The sequence below is a fragment of the Actinia tenebrosa genome, unplaced genomic scaffold (genome assembly GCF_029948245.1).
Source record: "Actinia tenebrosa isolate PJP-AT-01 unplaced genomic scaffold, QUT_ActTen_1.0 PGA_scaffold14__42_contigs__length_11649687, whole genome shotgun sequence".
Taxonomy (NCBI): domain Eukaryota; kingdom Metazoa; phylum Cnidaria; class Anthozoa; order Actiniaria; family Actiniidae; genus Actinia; species Actinia tenebrosa.
In genome coordinates this window covers 2,041,410-2,058,443 of record NW_028292574.1, presented here as the reverse complement: position 1 = coordinate 2,058,443, position 17,034 = coordinate 2,041,410, and the positions used below count along the sequence as shown (strand labels likewise).

Sequence of the window (17,034 nt, the reverse complement as noted above, 5' to 3'; positions counted from 1 at the left end):
TGGCATGATCTTATCAAGAAGCTTTTACGAGATTAGTTGTGATCTTTAAATGAACTTAATTGAATTTTCTCTAGAATTTAATTGTCATAATCTTTGCAAGACATTTAAAAATATTTTAAGAATCTAAGACAGCAACTTCAGCCAGTTTTATTTACTCCTTATAATATTTAATAATGATCCTCAGACTAATATCTTACTATCAGAGTATATGTTACATGACCACACTACTGTTGTGAAAATTACTGCTGAGGAAAGTAAACAAACAAGAATATAATATAGTCATTGTCACTTTAAAATAATATTACTTCATCTATTTTGCAAAAAAACAGTTCACATTTTAAGTTGAGAGCATTATATATTATTTACAATTGAAGTCTGTTACTGGTGTAACATAGGCAAAAATGAAAGGCTCATTCACTTTGACTAATATACATTTACATGTGATACTTGTACATTTGATAGCAAAGAGCTCTGGTTCAAGAGGACCAGACATAGGTATATGGTTACTTCCTAGTAGCTTAGCACTTGCATATGCCAAAACTGATGGATCTGATGGTGGTGTGATATTGACAGAGCAAATAGAAGTTACTACTTGACTATAAAGCTTGACTATTGCAATAGGTAATGATTTTACTCTTATATAAGTTTGTACCTCCCCATAAAAATATTCAGACTGGTCTAAAGAACGTAGCTGAACAATAGAACTACATGACTTCCCAGCCCTTTTGTAGGATCGTGAATGAAAAACGTTCCCATTCATCTCTATTCTCTCTGCATAGTTGTATTTTTCATTTACATCTACATGTACTAGGGAAAGGTTGCAAACAGCAAGTAATGCATTGACAGCATTAACTTCCTCGGCACTCATAGATTTAAGTTGGGTAGGCTCAGCAAAAGATACTGCACTCCTTTCCTGTTGACTCCATTTGAGCCTGTAGTGTTGAAAATTGAAAACAACATGCATTAGATTGTTAAAATTGCTTTAACTAGTCAACTTAGACCAAGTTCAGATGGCGTACTTTCCATGAGCTGTACTAAAAGTGGAATTTGGGTTGGCCCAAATTATGTTAGTACAGCTGTTTTATTCAAACACTATGCTTATTCAGCCATGTCAAACTTTCTGCGATTTAAAGTGATGTTACAAAAGTTTATCAAGTGATTTAATATATTAGGCTTGTACTTCTCAGGGTAAACTCTTTACTCTATAGCTACAAAATGTTTATTTACCTGGGCTTTGACAATGACAAGCTCTTGGAAAAATGCTTAACTTCCTCCCCGGCATCAGATTCTTGAAGCTGGTGGGTAAGAGGATAGATCTGTCTCTCCACCAAATAGTTGTTAGCCATCTAATCAAATAGAAGAGTACACATTAAAAAAATCAACACAAATTTGTATATAAAATTGCATAATTTATGAATTAAATTAAGCTTGTTGGATACTTTTTTAAAATTTTAATAATAGCTGTTTAGCTACCTGGTCTGCAACTCCTCTTGTCCCTTTGAAAGCAGTTAGCAGATGGGCAATCATAGCTTCAAATGCAAATGATGAATGTGTCCACAGTGGACCCATAATATGAACTTGTTGTTCCAAATGAGATAGACTGTGGGCATTGATTGTTTCACTTCTTACACCTTGAATGTAATCATTGACAAGCAAACAAACAAAAAGCTTAGAACTACAAGCACCCATACTTGGCTTTCATCACACAGTGGCCATGTTTATTCTCATGAGTGTAAACCGTTTTTGTTGAATGCTGTGAGAAGTCTCTAAAAATTGAGGCCTATAGGGGACCCAGGGGATTCAAGACCTATAGTTTCAACCTATATGGCCACCATGTGATAAAAGACTAGAATCCATCTTATTTAGGACTAACACTGATCCTCTAGGACTTTCGCTCTAGCATATCTTATTAATGAAAATAATTTTTATAATAATTATTGTTACTGGTAGTTAAAAGTTTGAAAGTTTGATATACCATAGTACTGTTTCATGAGGCGACAAAATGATTTAATAACAATTCCAGCAAATTCAATTTCATCTCTTGTTATTTCGTTCTTCAAGAATATCCATAGAGCAGAGGAGAGTAAAGCCAAATGATGGAAGTATTCTGGATTTAATACTCCTTTCAGGACAGGAAGACCAAAGTACAACAAGAAATGTTGAATCTCAGTAGCTGTGTTATGAAAAAGAAAAGCAATCATGTCTTTAATTAGTACCTATATACTGTATGCTAATTAATACTTCACCAAATTAAAAGAACATATTTTTAATTTTAACCTTTCCATCTTTTCAAGTTATCCAGAGTTCTAGGTTTTCTTTCCATGTCATGAGGCACTGCAATTGACTCTATACTTGTATTTACTTTCCTCTGTGAAGCCGGAGACAGGTAGAAAGGCTTATCCTTATTACTTGAATTTATCATTGCTGTTAGAATCCATTTACCAGTACCTAGAGTAGTGAATATTTATGGCACACGTATTAGTGATACCTTATTCTAATCAGTTAATTAATAATTAATGATTATGTTCATGCATGTGTTATACTTTTGCATTATTGTGCACGTGTGTACATTTACCTTGAAGAATGCAATGCATGTAATCAATCGGACAACCATCAGGAATGCTCATATGATTCAGAAGTATAGAAAAACCTTTCAACCCAAATACCTGTTTTAAAATGAACATGTTGGTAATCAAAAGCCTTATGTGCAAAGAATATTGAATATTAAGTGATGATGCATATTAAAAAGTTTTCCAAATTATTGTGAAAGTGCAAGAATTAATTATTGACTTTACACTACTTAATAATTTAAAAGATCTGTCATTTTTTATTTCAGCTAGAATTTATTTAATCATTGTAATAATTTAATTTTTACTCACACTAGCACCACTAGCCTCAGCTACTAAAGCATGAAACCGAGTTTCTCTTGCTGTTCTTCTCGTATACTTTGCGGAGAAAGGGTAAACCCTTACATTCCCTCTTATTGGTAACCTCAATCCTGGGTGAAAACAAATCTGCACAAGAGTTATAGTATTAATATTGTCCAAACAGCTAGACATGGCTACATTTTGATCTTTCAAAAAATGTATTGTCAATTATATTACATTGTAATGTATTTATATTTACTTGACTTACTGAGCAACCAAACTTTCCATTAAAAAGCTTATGAAGAAGTATAAGGGCCTTTCCAGGAAGGTCACAAATACAGCAGTGTAAATGCACCTTGAATGTCAAGAAATCTCCTCCGGCAGTGCACTCCAGACCTCAAAATGAATGTTGAAATAATAACTTAAGTTTATCATAACTCATTCTTACATAAATGTTCCATATCTATTCTTGCAGCTATTTTCATTGAAGTAAATACTGCATGTTAGTCATAGGAACAAAGTATGAAAACATACCATCTTCTGCTAACTTTGAAATTGTTGTTAAAGTAGTCTGTAGGAAGGCATTAATGTCAGGTTTCTGGGGTCCATACCAAAGGCCAAGTAGAAGTACATTCTTGATAGAATATCTAAAACCAAATTTACCAAATTTTAAGGAGAGATTAGACTCCAGACAAAGGGAAGACATCAAGACTATACTCATATATACTCTCATACCTCTTATTTGGTGGAATCTCCAAAATTACAACATATAAGGGCCATATTGAAGAGTTAGTAGATTTGAAAACTGGGGCTCCATCAGTACTTAACATCAAACTGATATGGTGGCTGGTTCCCTCTGGATCTTCATCATGAATTGTTTTATAAAAGTCTTTATACGAAGAGCCATCTGTTATGTCTTTGTATGTTGCTGATTCTTTAGAACATTCCAACCGTTGTCTTTCGCATGAAGCCAGTATATCTGAAGTATTTTCTGTAGAATACGAAAGAAAAAATGCATCCACATTAAAGTACACTTACTAGTTAATTAGAAACCCCTCTCCCACATGATGAGGATAATGGGAAACTCTATGCCTGCTTCAACATTTTTTTAACAAATCTTTCTAAAACGATAAAATAAGATGTTACTTTACCTTCGATAAGGATCTTTAGCTGAGATTCTAGAGGTATGTTGATAAAAAAAGCCTCATCCTTCGTGGGATTCCTATTTGCAACACGATGTCCTTTCTGGCATGCCACAGCATTATCTTCTAATGTTTCCTTACAGACCCGACAAAGTCGGGTTTTCTTTAAAGTAGAAATTCCAGGCAATGTCCGTTTTAAAAGCTCCTTATATGTCTTGGGAATTACATCTTTGACGTCATCTGGGCAATGCAACCTTATAAGTGTGAGTAAATCATTCTGTGCTTTGCGTGAAAGTTTGTATTTCCGTGAGAACTGTAGGATTAGGACGTAACTTGCGCCACGAGTTAAATTCGAATTCTCACAGATTATGTCGTCGAAAATATTCTTACTATTTTCATCCCTAGATGCATCTAGAACATCATCAGATCTCGATTCATCACTAGAACTTTGCTCATCACTTGAACTGCAGGTTCCAGATTCAACATTTGATTCAGAACACTGCGAGGAGGATTGGCCATCAACATGATGTTCAATATCAAGCTGGATTTCTTGATCGGAATCATAGATGGATGACGAGCAGACAACACTTTCATCATCTTGGTACTGTTGCTGATGTACTTCTATTTCATTTAACATACTATTCTCATCTTCATCAGTGGATGTATCCAGTAAATAAGAGTTGTGTAATAGCTTTCTCGGGCTTCTCTTTCTTTTTTTGTAACTAAACAATTCATCTTCACTACTCGTACCACTGTCGTCATCGTGGTGATTCAGATATTTCTTTTTTTTTAACACGCCTATAGAATGACCTTCGTCATCACTGGAAAATAATGGATATCTGGTAGTTCTTTTCTTTCTCTGGCAGTCTATTCCATCCTTGTTTTTCAATGGAGTATTTTTCAATGGAGTGTTTTTTAATGGAGTGGTATCAACACTAGTTTCATCATCAGAAACATCGTACTCGTTATCAGTCCCACTGTCAAGATTTGCACGGCTGGAATCGCTCGATTCTTTATCTGAATCCGAGTTCATGCTTTTTTGGGTGAGTATTGTGCTAATTCAAAGTCATCTTTACATCTAATATTACTTTCTATAAGAAAATGGATAAACTTCGCTTTCGATTTATGTAATCTTTCGTGTCAACCAATATTTATCGTTCCCCTCGCAAATAATCTACTGTAAATAGCGGGGAAAATGTCGCACAATCATTGGTGCGTTTTAGCCAATGAAACGCGACGTCATACAAGAAACAATTTCATTGGTTATCCAATGAAACGAGAAGCCATCACGTGCTCAACTCTAATATAGGACGTCAAAAATTACGCACACGTGCTTTCATCGACGGAAAAAACTTCTCGCATTACAAAACTGCTTCGACCATTTATCCACTTCAACATGACTTCAAGAACTGTTATGAAAGAAACAAGCAAAGGTAACAGATTTTCAAAAGCGTTGAATGCAGTGATCTTCTTTCTTAAGAATGCCGTGCTGATGCCTAGCCGTTTAAGATTTTCAAAAGCGTTGCATGCAGTGATCTTCTTTCTTAAGAATGCCGCGCTGATGCCTAGCCATTTAAGATTTTCAAAAGCGTTGCATGCAGTGATCTTTTTTATTAAGAATGCCGCGCTGATGCCTAGCCGTTTAAGATTTTCAAAAGCGTTGCATACAGTGATCTTCTCTCTTAAGAATGCCGTGTTGATGCCTAGCCGTTTAAGATTTTCAAAAGCGTTGCATACAGTGATCTTCTTTCTTAAGAATGCCGTGCTGATGCCTAGCCGTTTAAGATTTTCAAAAGCGTTGAATGCAGTGATCTTCTTTCTTAAGAATGCCGCGCTGATGCCTAGCCGTTTAAGATTTTCAAAAGCGTTGAATGCAGTGATCTTTTTTATTAAGAATGCCGCGCTGATGCCTAGCCGTTTAAGATTTTCAAAAGCGTTGCATACAGTGATCTTCTCTCTTAAGAATGCCGCGCTGATGCCTAGCCGTTTAAGATTTTCAAAAGCGTTGCATGCAGTGATCTTCTTTCTTAAAGTGCACCTACACCCTATTTTTTTAATATTCTTAACTGTTTGTACGGAACTTTTTAAAATGTTTTGTGGTATTTCGGTCACATTTGAAAAAAAAATTGAATGCGAAAAATTGTTTTAAAAATACGAAATGCGTGGTCCATTACCGCAGAATCAAAGCGGGAGTCTGGGTCCGAGTGTGACGTCACCCCAGGCCATGACTTGTTGCTTGGTGCACGAAAGTTAGTAAACAGATCAAGTACTTTTGAAACACAAGAGATTTTTGAAGACAAATTCGTGAAGATGGACTCTGATAACTCTGATCTAGAGACATCTTTTGACTTACAAGATGAATACGATGTTGAGGACGAATGTTTTGACTGTTCTGAGCAGTCCGATTCAGGAGAATATTTGTCAGTCGAAGGAAATGATGATACCTCTGAGTGGTACGAAGGGCATCATTCAGGAGAACCTCTGGCAGACGAAGAATGGACGAGACAGTATGAAAATACTGAACGAGAAAATGCCAAGATTGAGGAAATGCTTCACAAACGATTGACTGCCGTTAGCGTAGTAAGCGAATGGTGAGTTTTCTGTGCTATTGAAACATAAAAGCGCCCCGTGAATTTATAATGCGAGAGCGGTTTCGCCAAACCGTAAACAATGTTTTTGAATGAGCTCGAGGATGACACTAACCAAGATTGCGACTTTTGTAAGCTTTACAGTTTCTTGTTACGTGTACATTGAACATTCGTGTTTTTACTGTTTGTTTTGAAGGTGCAAGTGTGGCAATTGCTCTACTGAGATGCTAGTAAATATAAGCGAATGCTATTGCTGCAAAGAACTCGACGGATGCGACGAAGCTCTCCATTCTCAAGAAGTCCTTCAAGACCTTGATGAAAATGCCGAGCTGAACTGCATAACCGAACATCCTGGCTTCTCAGCAGTATGTCTCCAAAAATGGAGTCTTAAGCTAGCAGCTGATAAGTACAAAACCAGAGATCGGAAAAGATATCAACAATCAGGATCAGAGGAAAGGTAAGCTGAATTTGTGGCTTCTTTATGTACACATTATACTTTAACCAAAGAAATTATGAAAAAACCTTATCAATAAAAAGTTAAATATGCCAAAAATATTTTTATAAAGCAGTTTGTCCTTCTCGACATTAATTCCAAGGATTGCATGGGATATGATAATTTTTGCAGTGAACCAACCCCCAAACTCATGAAATTACCTTAATAAATCAAACTATTTTATATTCATTAGTTATTGATCATAATTTTGTTGTAATCACACACTAAACTGATTCATTATTGACATTCCAGCTTCCTTCGTAGCATTGCATATAGGGAGTTCACAAGACTAGTGCATGGGTATTTGGGATACAAGAGACGAATTCCACTACCAGCCTGTGCTTACACACGCATCAGAGAATGTTTCAGAATTTCTGAAGATGAACTACACAGTGGGTTTGAAATGGATCTTGAGCCTTTAGTTTGACTGCACAATGACAAGATATAAAAATAAAAAGTATTTAATACAAATTTTGTAGATGAAACAATTTAGTGTTTTAATAGTCGATGTTTTTTTTAATTTCTTTGGTTTTTTGGACAGTCAATGACATTCTTGTGTCCTTTCATAGGATTTTTGCATAGGCTGCAATGTGGGGCTCTCTTGGCATGTTCTCTACTTGTTAGTTGGTTTTGTTCAGGGACATCTAAAGAAAAAATATTAAAAATGTATAAGTAATATAAAATTTATAAATTTAGCTAAGATGTAAAAAGTACCTGCACAAGTAGGAGGAACATCCTCAACCACAATGCTTTTCCTGTGCAAGTGCTTTTGAAGAGCCTCCTCTCTTGGCTGCTTCTCCAGCATTGAATTCATTGGTGCTGGGGTCATCTGTCTTAATTCATCTTGTGCAGCAGTCAAGTCTTCTTTTGATGAATTCATGAACGTCTGGAAAATTTCTTCCACGTAACCTATAATAAAAATTGAGTTTAAAATTATGAGTGACAAAAATGTAACCCTTGAAGCACAACACATAGCCTACCATAGTCTGGTTTTACTCTGACATCCCTTATCGTGGCTTCTCCATTTTTGAACTTGGGATAAACCACCTTTTGTCTGTTGTTGCCTCCCGTTGTTTCTACCTCTCTCCGAAGATTAAGGTTGAAATGCATAGCAGCAAGAATGTGTCTGAAAAGAAAATATCCAAATTTTAAACATATGCAGTTGGATTTGACAGGGTTTTACCTTTGGGGTTCATTGGACTCCCAAGTTATCTAAAATTGAATCCTATGGCATATATGTTTTTCAAACTCTCTTTATTTCAAAGATATTTTCGTGTCTCTAGAAAGCAATCTATTTTTGTTTGGGCGTCCTATTCATATTTTTTTTACATATATAACCCAAATTTGGTGATCTTATTTATCAATCAGGTTTCTCGCTAAAATTCTAAATACAAACCGGCAATACATTCCAACATATGAATATGCAATCATTTTGGGAGCAAACTGATTGATGAGGGAATGGAATCCTTCCAAGCAACTGGTCTGCGCCCAAGGGGAAGCTTGCTGGATACCCTTTTTCAGAGAATCTTTTGTCAAGGCTTTACAAATTTTTTCATACACCTCTGACCCTAAAGAAAAAAAGGTAGCTTAGAAAGTGTTTTAAATTTTGAGATTAATAATCTTACACTCCTGCTTACTTCTTGGGTGAGAACTTTACACAAGATGACAATAGTTTAGTTTGGACTTTATGAAACTTAAAGCCAAATAGAATACATTATGCAAAATGTACCTTTAGATAACCAACGTCTGGGTTGAAGTATCCCATGATTGCACTTGTTAAAAATTGGATCATCTAGGCTATTGTGAACATTCACTATGTGACTGAGAAAAGATTTAAACTTTGCCCAGATCACAGTACCAGAACCATTTGAAGTAGATGTGGCACTCCAGTACAGATGCCTCTCACAGGGCTTTATCCACTCCTTTACTTCTTCATAATGCTTTTCTTTAGAAATTTTTGTGAGGACTTTCCTGATTTCTGAAATGCATAAAATTAATCTACATGTAGTGGTAGTGCACATGTATTCAAATCTAATAAGCCTAAAGCGAGATGATATTTTACCCCCGACTCTATGCCATAATAGTTTTTAAAATTCTTTCACATCAAAACTTTTGATTCCTTAGAGAATACAGGAACAATAGTCATAGTTAGTGAACATAAACAAAGTGAAAAGGACTATAGTCTAGTAACGGGTGGTAAAAAATCATCTTGCTTCAGGATTATATATAAACTTTTCATGCGTCAGGGCAAGTATGCTCTATATCTACTCATTGCAATAACGGTTTCATAATAATAAATCACTGACAGGTTTAATATTACAGTGCGGCTAATGAAACCGTGGCCAATTGTATAAAATTGACCGGTAAGAATTTCGAACTTAATGCTACCATATGATTGGCTAATAATTCTAGTTTATCAAGTTACCCTGGATATAGTAATCACACTAACTATTCTGCATATACTGTATATTGGTCATTTGCATACAAATCAAAGCAATAATGAAGTCACTCATAACTCACTTTTCTTAAGGTGCCATAAATCAAAGTAGTGGACAATGTTTGTCAACACCTTCTTCATGTGACAAGCAATACCAGTGTGTCGGTCAGATATAAATGTTAAGATCACAATCCCATATCCTATTAGGTAATCCATGCATTGTTTGAAGCCTTCAAACTCCATTGCAGGACTATTTCCCACTTGGTTCCTCTGCGGGCAATGAAATAAAAAATATTTGTTTGCTTGAAACAAAATTTGTGGTTCATGAAAAATAAAGATGGCAGTAATTGATATTAACTGCTATTTTTATTATAGATGGTTCAAAAGAGAGTCCTACTGATAAAGTTCATGTCTCACCTGAATTAATGCAAAATGTATAATCATGGGGACAGTGCAACAAAACATGGTATATGCACCATATTTTGCACTGTGCCCCATGCTGTCATGCCGTCCATCACCTGCTAGTACAACACCACTGCCCATGGACTTTATGTTGTCAAGCATCTTCTTCTGGTAGCTTTTCCAGTACATATGTATTGCAGGGAACAGCTTGGTCTGCAAATAAAATACAAAATCCATATAATGCTATTTCTTCTCCATCTTCGATCAGAAGATGCATTTGTTTGTTTATCTTAACTGATTGTACCATTATCATTATAAACTACCTATGACAAACATAGTACAATATATAATACCAACACTCACTCTTTGATGTTTAAAGAACGTAGTCATCGACACACAACCAAGACCCATGTGTGCAAAGATTTTTGATATTTTGGAGATTGATCCCCCAGCCAAAAGGATTGCCATGCAAAGGAGAAAGTTCCCTGCTGGTACACCCCAACCTGGTATCACTGGTTGACTGTGCCAGACATTTTCCCTCTTTAGACACTTTGGGTTGCTGCAGGCAGTTTTTATTACAACTTCTGTCCCAACTTGGCTCACTTCTACCAGGGGGTTATCACTTTTGCAACAGTGACAAAACTTGAACAGCAATAACAGCTGGGACAGAAAAACAATGAACTTTGGCTCTGATCGCAGATTGGTGTCATTCAATTGAACCCTGAAATAAGTATATGTGATATGTGTTAAAAATATTAAATGGGTATATTAGCAGTATCATGAAGTGCAGCTACATTATGTTGTACATGGCATTAGTAAACATGAACATTATAAAGTAGAGAGGGGAAAAACACACCTGTGAGCTGAATTTTCTATATCATCCTCAGATTCATTTGCTGACTCCTCTGACTGTGTTTCATAGCTGTCATCTGGTTCTTCTTCTGTTACTTCCTCCTCGCTTTGGTCATCACTGTCGTAATCCCACTCTGAATCAGTTACACTTTCTTCTTGAGGAACTGAGTCACCCACTGTCTGAGTTGCCTTGTTTTTCGTTTTGTTATTCTTAAGGCCTGATAATAATAATATTTATAAAGATTTCAAGTATTAGGTTCACAAATACATATTAGTATAATATATCCTTCTAGGAACCCTAAGAATGTTTGTCACTTATAAAATCACACATACTTATAAGGACTAGCTACATTACTTACGTCTTGTAAGCCTTCTGCATTCAAGCTTCCTTTTCCTCAGGTGTGATCTCAGGGATATTACTTGGTTTCTCAGCAGTCTCCTTTCTTTTTGCCATTTGGCTTCACCAGTCGTAGGGTCTCTAGTACTCGATGTCTCCTCCGTTTCCATGAAATCGACATTTTCGTCCTCCCTGTTCTCGGCACTCTGGTGAAAGAAAATCGATAGTCGATTGAGCTACACTGTATTATGTAAACAATCATCCTTACTCTACCATAAACAATGACTCGTGTTCAAAACATATGAGTAATAAAGCCCATAAGACTAAGTTGTAATAATAATCACCGTAATATCTTCAGTATTAGAGACAGGAGCAACTTCTAAAACCTCTTCTCTTTGTGCCACAGGCAAGAGCATAGGCTCAGGCTCGCTGACTGGTTCAGTTGTACCAGGGTCTTCGACAGTGGCGTCATCATGATGATCTTGATGTGCAGTACTACTGGGGACGCTTTTAGAAGCAGCAGTCGACACGGTGGCATTTTTTAATGATTCTCTTAAAGTCTATCACGAAAAATACACTTTATTAGTTTCATAAGAAGGTTGCAGTAAATGTTTTAGCTGAGTTTTTTACCTTTCTTCGATTGCGATATGTTTGCTGTTTCTTTGGCGAGTCTAGTTGACCAGCATGTAGCGTGGGGTAAACATTCACTCCAAAACTGTCTCGTTTCAGTCGAGGGATGGCCGGTTTTCCCAAGGTAGCAAGAGTTGTAAATCTTCGCTCAAATGATTCTACTCTAAAATGCACAGAACATATGCACGAGTTCCTTGTAGGCTCCCACTTTGCACGCTTCACCTTTACAAACTTTATCCATCTAGTCCTTCGCTTCTTGGCCTCGGGTCTTTCATCATTAAAATACGGAATACTATGAAGGGCAATCCCTTCAGGAATATTTGGAACGTTGCTACATCCCCAAACTACACATTTGTTGGGCATTTTAGCGTTTGGAAATAAAACGTATTTAAGAAATTTGATAAAAGCAAGCGAATAGTCTAGAAAAATCTGTATAGAATCTGTGGTAATCTTTGGTTGTGTTGGCCTGTGGTGACGTCACACACCGCTCGCCCCAATCTCCTCTGTAATTACGGCCATGGTTCACTTACTTCGGCTAAAATGGTCAATTTTTCAATCTTTGACAGAGCACCAAAAATTCCCGTTTTGATGGATCTAAAAAATTTTTCCACAAATCTGCTTTTTGTGCCTTAAAGTTTTACTCCAGATCAGAAAAAAATAGGGTGTAGGTGCACTTTAAGAATGCCGTGCTGATGCCTAGCCGTTTAAGATTTTCAAAAGCGTTGAATGCAGTGATCTTCTTTCTTAAGAATGCCGTGCTGATGCCTAGCCGTTTAAGATTTTCAAAAGCGTTGCATGCAGTGATCTTTTTTATTAAGAATGCCGCGCTGATGCCTAGCCGTTTAAGATTTTCAAAAGCGTTGCATACAGTGATCTTCTCTCTTAAGAATGCCGCGCTGATGCCTAGCCGTTTAAGATTTTCAAAAGCGTTGCATACAGCGATCTTCTTCCTTAAGAATGCCGCGCTGATGCCTAGAAGTTTTCAAAAGCGTTGATTAGGATCTGTCTGAGTAGAAATAATTTAAAATAACAGATTGTATTGCGGTTAATTGTAGTAGATATTAAAACTATGATTCTATCAATTACAGTTAATGAAGACCGGTATTATCTGATAGTGTTCGATGATAATACCTATTCGGTGGCAGACAGAAAGCAAGTGCTCTGTCCGGACATAGACTTGACGATTGGGACTAAAGTAAAAGTAAAGAGCGGCACGCGAACGCATATTGGAAATTTAACAAATATTGGTAAGAATATTCCCATTGCTGATTTATGAAAAGTTAATAATTGGAGACTCAATGTGAGGCATTGACTAAGACATACTTGCATGCATTTTAAACCCACAATTTTTAAACGATTTGTAAAGTTCTTTATGATCCTTGTTTTTTCTTTGCATTGTAGGTCCAAAACGTGATCTAGATAGAGTGGCTGCTCTACAATTTGGCAAACAATTACCAGGTAAAAAACTCTTTCTTTTATCCATTGTTGATCGAGCCAACAATATTTGTTGTGAAAGGAAATTTGGGCAATACACATGAACAATCAGAGTACAGTGTATGTCACCACGTACGCACAGCAGTAAACTGCCTTGGTTTCCCTGCTTAAAGTGGATATTAACAGAGGTTAATATGAATCTAAATCTGTAGGCGGGCCAGGATGGGAACAGGAAGTTGAATTTAATTAATCTATTGATCCATCATATGGCATTTTAGCACATCAATGTAATATGCAAACATAATAAGTAAGGACGCTAATACTTAATTAGTGCGTTTAATTAGCTGAAGCACTTTCACTTAGCTTGCGATAGGAATAACACACCGAACTACCGCTTTATAGAATTTGTCCTGCCCACCACTCCACTATAGAGGTAGTCAAAAGTTAATTGTGTAAATAAATTTTTATTTTTTTTCTCTAAAAATATATAGTCTTTAATCAATAATTAATAATAACAATAATCTCTAATCAATAATTAATAATTTTTAAATATTTATACATTTTTTCAAGATTGTAAAAAACGAATAGAATTTGTCCATTATTTAAATATGAATATGTTAATATATAATACTTACAAAGAAGAAGGAATTATAAGATGAAAAAACTGACTAATAAGGAAAATTGAAATATATATTAAATATATAACTATGTATCTTTATCTAAAAATCTACGTTAATAAGCTAAAAATCTAAATTTATAAAATGGCGCTTCAAAGTTAATTGTGTAATATTTTTGTTTTCTCGATGTTGACTTATTATTCAGGGGAATAATAGTAAATACGTTTGTAACAATATAGACTTAGGATTTAAATATATGTATATATAATGTTTTTTATCTGTATATTCATAGTATTGAGTTTTATGTTAATAAAGACTACCTGAACCCATTCCAGAGTCTAGTGTGATTTAGAACTGAGAACTAGTCTTAAAAACAAGTTATAGAGTGTTTTTTTTAATTATTGTAGCAAATGAGAAGACTATCAAGAGATTAAATAAGAAACCGGAGGTTAGAGAAGATGGTAAGAATAATAACTTATTTTTAAGTCTTCTAAGATCACAATTGTTGTGTTTGCATTGTATTTTTATATGCTTTTGTTTAAAATAAACAATCTAACTGAAATCTTTCCTTTGATATCAAAATAAAAAAGGAGACATGTCCACCATATCATTTGATGCATTTTTTTCCGTTACAGCACCTAAACCAAAAAGGAAACTTATTGAAGTGGAAACAGAAAACGAAGAGTCAGATAGTGATGATGAAGAGATTGATGAAGCAGAGAAGGAAAGAGAAAGGCTGTATTCGCTAGTTTCGAATTTGGAGGATGCGGTAATTGCAGAAGCTTTATACACCTATTTCAAAAATCATTGTCACAGCCAAATAACAGTGCAAAGTCCTTTAAGACTGTTAATTTTCCTGTTCTTTCTTTTGGATTTGGCATAAAGCAACAAAATGTTCTAATTTTATTTCCTATTTTCACTTGATCCAATTCCTGACCTCATTAATTTTTGACAATTTTCTGAAAATACTTTATTTTGTTGAACTTGCAGCCCATTGCCAACATTCCTAAACCTGGCTGTGAGTGCAAGGTGCACATTGCAAAGCTCATGAAGGAAATGTCAAGTCTGAATCAAAGGATGACTGACTTAGAGAAGGCTTTGAAGACAAAATTAACCAAGGCAAGTACATATCCAATTGTTACAACCAAATGAAAGAGGATCTCAACAAGAAAACGCATCTAAAATCAGGCTACAATATTAACATAAAAACTTGGGGTTTTTTTTAAATTTTAAACTTAGAATGAGGGAACTCCAGATAGGTCAAGATCTAGTGCTTTACCTCCAAGCCCTTCAACACCAATGGGATCATTAAAGGACCTATCAGATGCCTCTGCTCTTCAAAACATTGTAAGTTTCTAACATAATAATTTTTCCCTTATTTATATGAGTAGTATGTACCTGTTGAATCAATAGGTCACTTTAGAAACGAGCAGGCGGGATTGTGGCAAGTTTGAAATTTGAACCTAATTAGCCAAAACTCTAAAGTTCGGATGGCTTTAAATGTTTGTATCTCTTGTTCCTCCTATGATTCAAGCATTAATTCCAATGTGCTAAAATTTAGGAAATATAGGAAACTAGAATCATATTAATATATATATTGTTTATTTTTACAGGAACACAATGGCATAAATCTGCTTACATTGAAGGCACCTGCAAGAGAGCCTCACAAAAATGCCCTGAGGTTAATGGACAAACTTTTTTCAGTGGAAGAAATGAGTCAGGGGATTCTGTTTGCCTCAAAGAGGTCATCAAAGAAAGAATTAGACCAAGAGAGAATTGGAAAAATGTTAGGTGAGTACCTTGAAAATGTAAAGCAAAAACATTTTTGTTCACAAATAAAATACTGAAATGGTGTTTCTCCAACATTTTTGCCATCCAAATAAAAAATCAAAATGGGACTTAAAGAAGTGAAAATATATATTTTATAATATCTAACAAAATAATTTTTATTTTTCTTTGTTCTCTTTTTTAAGAGGTGCTGTATGCAAATTATGGAAAAGAAAAGATCCAGAAAATGCATCAGCATGTTGTTGATGTCTGTAATCAGAAATGCAGAGATTGTGCACGCAAACTACAGATGAATCAGAAAGTGGTAGAAAGCAATGATGAATAGTTCTCTGATTTTTATTATATTCCTGAATCGAAACAAAGCAAATAGAGGGGAATGGTTATGAAACCTGTTGTAATTGGTTATTGTTCACTTTTTCCAAGCGTGACCCTGCACAATCCTTTGTTTTACCATTGTTGGCAATGGCTGAGTGAACATTAGACCAAAATCTTTCTTTTGGCTGCTAGTTCAAAATAATTAAAGATTTATAAGAGATATTTGAATATTCCTTTCGACAATCCCATCAACAAAGTTTATGTTTTCTTATTTCGGATGAGCATAAATCAAACATTGTGCATGGTCAAGAACTGTTCAACATCAAAATTAAGCGAACAAAGGCCACCCTATGACAATAGTTTCATAACCATTCCGGTCCCCTCTATTAACTATGATTGAAATATTGCCTAGCTGCAATAATCAAGTTTTGAAAATATTTTTACTTTGAGTTTTCCATTTTTTTTTTTTTTTAATAAGAAATATTATCGTAATTAGCTACATTAGTCCTCTGGGAAATTAAGGTTTTCTTCAAAAATAATTATGCAATGTGGTTTTTGCTGTTCCTGACCAACACAAATCACAGATAATTTCTTTAAGTGGTACATTATATGCATACTCATGTAAATTTTTGATCTTAATAATATTCCAATTTCTTAAATCATGCTTGAAGAAGATGTATTTTCTTATAGCAATATAAATAGAAAGAATGCAATTATGTACTATTTTAGACAGCAACAAAATTGTGTAATTTATCTATTATTCTTGATTCTGAATTTTTTTCAATTAAAGTTATTCTCGATCAAGACCTCTAATAAGTTTTATCCTTACTTAGACAACTCGTTTACAGGATATTTTAATTTAAGTGCTACAAATCAATCTTTGAAAGATCTAATTGGCATGATCCTAAAGCCTTATGGTGTAAGTCCCAATACCAGGGACTCTGAAAGATCTTACCAAATCCTGGAAGATCTTGCCAAGACCCTAAAACATCTTACAATACCCAGGAAGATCTTGTCAAGGCATTGAAAAAACATGTACATTTCTTGCAAGATACAGCATAAACTTGCCAAGATCCAGTAAGATCAGGTCTTATTTTGGCATGATCTTACCGAGATCCTGCAAGATACTGCA

General features: G+C 35.2%; 5 protein-coding genes across 10 annotated transcripts in view; 2 read left to right on the top strand and 3 right to left on the bottom strand.

Annotated features, from left to right (window-relative positions):
• The window catches only part of LOC116304937 (methylenetetrahydrofolate reductase (NADPH)), a 31,806-nt gene that overhangs the window by 9,544 nt on the left and 5,228 nt on the right, over positions 1–17,034 (bottom strand). The gene's annotated exons all lie outside the window — the stretch shown is intronic.
• LOC148911179 (uncharacterized) lies at positions 146–5,042 on the bottom strand. 3 transcript variants are annotated; one of them, XM_089029421.1, is made up of 11 exons: positions 4,019–5,042; positions 3,603–3,858; positions 3,402–3,514; positions 3,127–3,263; positions 2,880–3,014; positions 2,576–2,666; positions 2,278–2,448; positions 1,976–2,173; positions 1,474–1,631; positions 1,228–1,346; positions 146–932 (listed from the first exon to the last, which is right to left on the bottom strand). In XM_089029421.1, exons 1-11 carry the CDS (start codon positions 5,040–5,042, stop codon positions 359–361), a joined length of 2,976 nt encoding a protein of 991 aa, XP_088885547.1. In that variant the 3' UTR covers positions 146–358. The 3 variants fall into 3 exon arrangements, with proteins under 3 accessions (XP_088885547.1, XP_088885548.1, XP_088885549.1); XM_089029422.1 differs by having other exon boundaries at positions 3,136–3,263; XM_089029423.1 differs by lacking the exon at positions 2,880–3,014 and having other exon boundaries at positions 3,136–3,263.
• LOC148911176 (uncharacterized) lies at positions 5,373–16,524 on the top strand. Its single transcript, XM_089029427.1, has 9 exons — positions 5,373–5,442; positions 12,837–12,995; positions 13,150–13,206; positions 14,207–14,260; positions 14,435–14,568; positions 14,790–14,918; positions 15,039–15,146; positions 15,413–15,590; positions 15,773–16,524. The coding sequence occupies exons 1-9, from the start codon at positions 5,406–5,408 to the stop codon at positions 15,910–15,912; spliced, it is 996 nt and encodes a 331-aa protein (XP_088885553.1). The 5' UTR covers positions 5,373–5,405; the 3' UTR covers positions 15,913–16,524.
• On the top strand, positions 6,063–8,026 carry LOC148911178 (uncharacterized). Its single transcript, XM_089029428.1, has 3 exons — positions 6,063–6,600; positions 6,794–7,054; positions 7,343–8,026. Exons 1-3 carry the CDS (start codon positions 6,140–6,142, stop codon positions 7,515–7,517), a joined length of 897 nt encoding a protein of 298 aa, XP_088885554.1. The 5' UTR covers positions 6,063–6,139; the 3' UTR covers positions 7,518–8,026.
• Positions 7,536–12,406, bottom strand: LOC148911177 (uncharacterized). Its single transcript, XM_089029426.1, has 12 exons — positions 11,749–12,406; positions 11,463–11,678; positions 11,141–11,324; positions 10,786–10,999; positions 10,293–10,650; positions 9,945–10,142; positions 9,611–9,797; positions 8,820–9,068; positions 8,487–8,658; positions 8,071–8,216; positions 7,805–7,999; positions 7,536–7,734 (listed from the first exon to the last, which is right to left on the bottom strand). The coding sequence occupies exons 1-12, from the start codon at positions 12,109–12,111 to the stop codon at positions 7,607–7,609; spliced, it is 2,610 nt and encodes an 869-aa protein (XP_088885552.1). The 5' UTR covers positions 12,112–12,406; the 3' UTR covers positions 7,536–7,606.